Here is a 6839-nt window from a genome sequence, read left to right as displayed (position 1 = left end):
AACACTCAACAAGAGAATGAAGGATGCATGTGGAAAATCTGTGAAGGAGAGAAAGCATGGATGCTTTACATTTTCAGAAGTCCTGAATATAGTTCATACAGTTAAAAGCAAACCCAGGGCTAAGCACAGTTGCTTACACCTATAATACCAACACTTTGGGAGGCTGAGGCAGGTGGATCGCCTTGAGCTCCAGTTTGAGACCAGCCTGGGCAACATGGTGAAACCTCATCTTCATAAAATATCAAAAATTAGCTGGGCATGGTAGCTTGTGCCTGTACTCCCAGCTACTCAGGAGGCTGAGGTGGGAGGATTGCTTGATCTTGGGAGGTCGAGGCTGCCGTGAGCCATGATTGCCCACTGCACTTCAACCTGAGTGACAGAGCAGGACACTGTTTAAAAAAAAAAAAAATCCATACTTAGAATTAATTAGTTCAGTGAAATAGCCAATTTACAGATGGCAAACTTTTTTCTATCTTTAAAGAAAATATTTTGTCCAAACGATAGACAATGTAGACATTTCACACTTCATTCACTTGTTTGAGTCTATTTAGATACAGACTAAAATAGAGAAAAAGTATATCATTTTACACCTATACTTACTTATTTAGCCCTTATTCTTGTGTTTTTTAAAAACTGACTCTTAAAATCTTGTCCATTCCCATACATTAACTCTGATTTTTGCAGATAGCTCACAATCCGGGAGGCCTTTGATTACTAGGTAGTCAGTTTCCTTACAAAAGTAATCAGCTACAAAGTTAATTCCCACTCACAATGCACTTTAATATTCATGTCTAAAATTATTAACATAAAATTTGTTTGAATTACTCCTGTAATCTTCTGGCCAGAATTCTTTGCTCTATTCTCTGACATTTTGCCATATCACTTCAGAATATACAGTGGAATTCTGCAGCTATGCAGGCTTGAATGTTCATTTTGACTTCATCTAGCTCACTTTCATATCCTCAATCTGTAAGAGTCAGAACTAGGGTCAAATCTTGCTCTGAGTGGCACACTGTGAGATATCCCCAAATTATTATGAGACAATATAAAGCCTAAGGGCCAGGGATGTAAGAATGGTGATGGCTGTCTTCCTTTCTCCTTTAGGATGTATGCTCTAAGGCAGTAGTGATTTTGTCTAGATAGTTCACTGTTCTATCTCCCAGTCCCAACCATCATCAATGGGAACAATATAATGCACGGTTCAGGACTTAGAGTCTTGTGGGAGAACAGGAACTAGGAAGCAATAATATTTATCTATGTTATTGTTATCATTGTCTAAGAAAGGAAGATTTTTGTTTGATCTGCTATGTCCCAAACACTTGAAACAATGGCAGGAATAGAGTTAGCCGCCCTCTGAGTGTCAGAATGTGGGGTAACACCAAAATCATCATAAGACAACATAAGGCCTATGTCTGGCCTAAATGTCAGGGGTGGGTAGCGAGTATATGCCTCCCATTAAGAAGAAAACAAGCTCTGTGAGAACTGAGATTTTTGTCATTTTAATTGAAACCTCAGGGCCTCAGTTAGGGCCACGCCTCTCTGAGTATCAGGAGTGGTAAAGTGCCTGAAACAGTAACTAGCATTCTAAGGTCAGTCCTAATAGTTGTGTTGTTGCAATCTGTTTTCCAATTGCGGAAACATAGATCCTTACAACAAAACACAAAATAAACTCCACATGGTTTAAAGTTCATCATTTATGGGGAAATTTTTTAAAAAACAATACTATTATCAATTATGATGATATTTGCAGTAAAAACATAAAACATGGGCAAGCATCACACCAAATTAATTACAGTGTCTGCCTATTCAAAGAATGGAAGTGGGATGGTACTGGGAAAGAGATTTATTATCTGTAATTTTCTGACTTTAATAAAATGTATATCTCTATCTATATTAAATAGGCCAAAATGTTGACACTTATTAATTTTGGGTGGAGGTGAGCAAATGTTTGTCATATCTTTCATACTTTCCTATACTTTGATTTAATTTTGATAAATAAAATACAAAGATAATTGAAAATACCATTATAGCTGATTATTTTATTACAATGTTTTCAGAATTAGAACTAGGTGACATAAAATATGCAAAATCATAAAGCATCTGAATAGTACAGTCAACAAGCAACAACCAGTACAATCAGCAATAATAGAGACAACTTTTAACTTCGTATGTCACAGAGAATGTGTATACCTTTTTAATAAAAAACCTGAATAAACCAATAACTATCAAAGAAATCACAAAGCTGATTTAAAAATCTACCATCAAAAGTGTCATCAGGATTAGATTGTTTTACACTTTGTCCTAGCTAACTTTTAACGAACAAATAATTCTAATGCTATTTAAATTATTCCAGACCACAGGAAAAAAAATTGAAAACTCACATAATCATATTTTTTAAAGCTAGCACAACTTCAATAACAAAACTTGATAAAGATAGCATCAGAAGGACAAAATACAATTTTACTTTGGAATGAAAATGTAATAATTCTAAATTAAGTACTGGTAAATAAAATCCAGTAATGTAGCAAATCATTATTTCACCATGACCAAGAAGGATTTGTTCCAGAAATACAAGTTTAGTTCCACATCAAATACCTACCATTCTAATTCATCACATCAACAAATTAAAGAGAAAAAAAAAATCATACAATTTTATCAATAGATGCTGAAAAGACATTTTATAAAATTCGGGAACCACTTCTAGCAATAACACTATAAAACAGGAATAGCAGAAACTCTTAAACATGTTAAAGACTATCTACTAATAACCAAAAGTAAATGTCATACTAATAGGGAATACTATACCCTATTAATATTTTGCATTCTTACTTCCATGAAAATTAAGAACAAGACAGTCATGTCTGTCGTCATCACTATTCAACATTGTTTTGAAAAATCCAGCTAATGTAATAGTAATCAGTATAAACATTAAGAGGAAATAAAATGATCTATATTTTCAGGTGAAATAATTTCATATCTAGGAAACCCAAAATATTATATTCTTAAAAATCTACTGTAATTTCAATGATTAAATAAGCTTATTAGACAGAAGATAAAAATACAAAAATCTATAGGTTGTCTATATTGTCAAAAATAGAAAATTACAAATGAGAAGAAAAAAACCAATTCACAATGTCAAAATATGAAATAAAACTGTAAAAATACTTAGAAATAAATTCAATTAGCTATGATATACTTACGTGAAGAATATTCCAATAACAAGACCAAAAGATTTCGATGATGTATGAAGACTCTTGAGTGCTAAGATTTAATATTATTAAAGAGCCCTCTAAACAAAAATGCAGGATTTTAATATAATTATAATTGTGATGTCAGCCATCATAATTAGAGTTTTATTAAAATTCTGCATTTCATTTTTTCACATGAAAGAATGAATATCTAGGACAGATTGTATAAAGAAAACAACTAATGACATGGGACTTGCTTTATCGGATTCTAAAACTTACGATGAAGCCACTATAATTAAATCATGATATTGGCTCAGAAATTTGAAAATGGGTAATATTTTAAATAAATGTCACAATCAGGTATCCAATGTGAGAAAATGTTATAGCTGGATCCCCATCTTACACCATATACAAAAATAAATTTCAGATGGATCAAACATTTAAACATTAAAAATAATAAAGTTATTAGAAGAAAATGTAGATGAATATTTGTATGACTTTGGGTGGGGGGATCCATGTGGTAAAAAAAGAAAACCAAAATCTATAAAAGAGATAGTGGTCTACCTAAAATGTTTAAAAATTTTAAAGGAAAATACATCATCAATAAAGTCAAGATGAAAAAATCATAACACATTAGAGCTACAAATGATTCATATGCACTATGTAGTAAGAATTTCTACAAATTTATAATGAAAAACATCAATAGATACATGAACAAAGGGAAAGAACAAGCAAACCAGAGAAAAATCCAAACAGAAATAAGGACAGCAACAACAAACCTCTTTGAACTCAGATAAAAGGCAATTAAAGTCACAAGCAATACAATGCAATTTTTAGCCTTTCATATTTACAAGCATTAAAGAGTGCTGAAGAGGATGCTGAAATGGGTGCTTTCATTTTGGATAGTAATCTTGTAATATTTCTGAAACATATGCCTACATAGTATTTCTGGGACTCCAACCTATAGACATAAAAGCACCAGTATTATGTATTACAGCAGCGTTATTTTGAAAAAAAAAAAAAAAAGGAAATAAAAGACGATAAATAATGAAATGACTGAATGCCTTTTTGGTACATCAACAAGTACTGTGTATTCAGCTGTTAGAGGAAGGGAGGGAGGGGGAGAGTGAGAGTGCAAGAGAGTAAGAGTGAGGGCCAGAGAGAGTCAGAGAGCAAGAAAGACCGAAGCTACTGATAAGGAGGTATCATCTACATGTCAAGTGAGAAAAGCATGTGGCTTGCCATTTTTACAGAAACTATTAGAACATACTTTCTGTACGAAGATAGGGAAAATAGGTGGAAGGATGTACTTCGCATCCTCAACACTTGTTTTCTGAGAAGAAACAAGGTAAGGAAAGGAAGGGGTAAGGACGACGGGGTGTGGGTTTACACCATTAATTTTTCCTAATCTATTTTTGCATTGTTCCAATGGTTGCAAACACTTTTTAATTTTCTATTAGCACCCAATTTAACTGTTAAGTTACAGAACAACGCAATATCAAAAGTAGCAAAGTACACTTGAGGCAAAATTGTGAAACTAGTCAAGGTAAGATTTGGAGGCACAATAAAATTTATCCACTTTCCCGAATTTCTGACACCTAAACTGTTCTCTGCATTCACAACTACGAGAACACAAAATAATTTACATCTAACAGTTCCACAACTTCTGTAAAGAGCACAAAGAATTTAAGGAGTTTTCACCAAACCATAGACATAAATGTGAATATCATCATCAAACTTAATGAAGTAGACAGATGGCTTCGCCACCACTTGATGTATAAAAATGCCAGTTCTCTTGGACCCGTCATCTTTGGCATGCTCCACCTGCTTGCCCACGAGACTGTCGATCACCTCTCCAGGCTCCCGTTCTGCTGTAGGGAAATAGTAGTTGGAATCTGGAATAATGCGTAAGTCACCATCTTTGTAGTCATCAAGCAGCGTGTACATATAGAGAACAGGATCTTTCTCGTAGGTGATGTAAAACCAAGTATCCATCACAGGAGCTCGCGCCAGGACCATACCCTTCCATTCATCCTTGGTACCATGCTCACCTTCAAACACATGCCCCACTGCCTTGCCAATCAGGGAATCTGCCAGTCGTGAATCGATACGAGGAGTTGGCACTCTCTCAGGAAGGATCTCTAGCGCTAAAACTCTCTTATCGCGGTGCAGTTCTAGTCCATACACACTATCTTTGCCATCATATTTAATGATGTAAAGTGTGGGCTTCACGGAAACCTGCTCGAGCACAGTACCCTTCCACTGCTCCACGGGCTCGTTGCCTTCCTTCCAGCCGTGTTGAATGCGGCAGCCCACGATGTTTCTACGAGTGAGGAAAGTGGGCTTGCGCCGTTGCTTCCTGTGGGTGTGCCTTTTCTTCATCAGGTATGCGGACACGCCATCTACCCCCATCGGAGGCACAGTCGGAGGAGACATAGCTCAAGGATTAAGAGGGCTTGGGGAAAGCTGCTGCCCTGGTCGATTAAACTGACAAAAAGTTAACACTATGCAATATGATATATATATATATATATTTTTTTTTTTTTTTTTTTTTTTTTTTGCGATCTCAAAGACCTGGTCTGTGCTCCCTTCTCCAAGTGCAAGGCTCTCACCAAGGTTTTGGCAGAAATGCTCGAACTCTAACCGTGAACACTGGGACAGCGTGTGCCTTTCCACAGTGCTTTCCTCTCTCGCCCTAGAAGGGTTACTGCAGCAGTGGCGGCCGACGCTAGAGATGGCGGGCTCGCGAGTGCAGTTCGTGCCTTGCGCCCGCCCCAACCCTGACCCCAAGTCCCCGAATCGGCCACTTAGCTGTTGTCGATGCTGGTGCGGCTGCGGCACGGCGACAGAGGAGACGACGGGGAAGAAAGGCACGGGGTAAGAGGGATGGCTGCAGCGGCAAAGGCGCAGGCAGCGGCACGTCTCTGGGGAGTCCGCGCGGCCCGGGCTTCGCAGCGCTAGTTGGCTTGGCTTCACTCTGGCGACTGGGTCTTTGCTGCCCAGGGAACCCGCCCCCTGTGAGCCCGCCTGAGCCTTGGCCCCGCCCCCAGACATCCCGCCTTCCGCTCCGCGGGCGGCTGCCAGGCTGGTCAGCGCGCGTGCCCGTGTTCAGTTTGTACTGACACACGCGCCCTCTCTTTCATTTCCTCCTCCGCCCCTCGACCGTTTCCCTCAAACGCCAGCCAGACAGGCCGACTCCCCTCCTCCTCCTTTCTGGCCGTCTGCTGCCCGCCAGCCTCCTACACAGTGGCTCCATCTGCTTTCTGTCTTCCAGGAATTCCTCACTTAAAAAAAAAATGTAAAACACACGCACACCCAGAAAGAGTTTGTGCGTACAAATTCTTTTCTTTCAGTTTAAGACATTTAAGATGAGAATAAAAACTCTGTGTATAATTCACAGTCCACCATCTTAATCCAAAATCTCTTTTATATTTTCTACCTGATCATTTCTGGTGATTATTTTTTAAAATTTTTTTGGCAGAATGTAAAGGTCATGTACTGACACTGTGGAGATCTCATAAAGTTCAGTGAAATAAAAGACGAAACTACCATTAATTTTACCATCCAGACTGCACCAAAATGTTAACAATACTGTTTTCTCCCCTGTTAATAAACCTGTGCTTATATTTTATAAAATTGGGAGCATATTTC

The 6839-nt window shown here is 37.9% G+C and overlaps 1 protein-coding gene across 2 annotated transcripts; it reads right to left on the bottom strand.

Annotated features, from left to right (window-relative positions):
* Positions 1–2019: 2019 nt before the first annotated feature.
* SPIN4 (spindlin family member 4) lies at positions 2020–5652 on the bottom strand. 2 transcript variants are annotated; one of them, XM_025372624.1, is made up of 2 exons: positions 5427–5652; positions 2020–5153 (listed from the first exon to the last, which is right to left on the bottom strand). In XM_025372624.1, exons 1-2 carry the CDS (start codon positions 5622–5624, stop codon positions 4875–4877), a joined length of 477 nt encoding a protein of 158 aa, XP_025228409.1. In that variant the 5' UTR covers positions 5625–5652; the 3' UTR covers positions 2020–4874. The 2 variants fall into 2 exon arrangements, with proteins under 2 accessions (XP_025228409.1, XP_025228408.1); XM_025372623.1 differs by having other exon boundaries at positions 2020–5652.
* Positions 5653–6839: the final 1187 nt, after the last annotated feature.

The sequence above is a fragment of the Theropithecus gelada genome, chromosome X (assembly GCF_003255815.1).
Source record: "Theropithecus gelada isolate Dixy chromosome X, Tgel_1.0, whole genome shotgun sequence".
Classification (NCBI taxonomy): domain Eukaryota; kingdom Metazoa; phylum Chordata; class Mammalia; order Primates; family Cercopithecidae; genus Theropithecus; species Theropithecus gelada.
The sequence above is the reverse complement of the archived record's forward strand: the minus strand, read 5'-3'. Positions and strand labels throughout refer to the sequence as shown.

Coding starts and splice junctions, on each gene's coding strand:
- SPIN4 (XM_025372623.1), bottom strand. CDS start 5,624: ATGTCTCCTCCGACTGTGCCTCCGATGGGGGTAGATGGCGTGTCCGCA.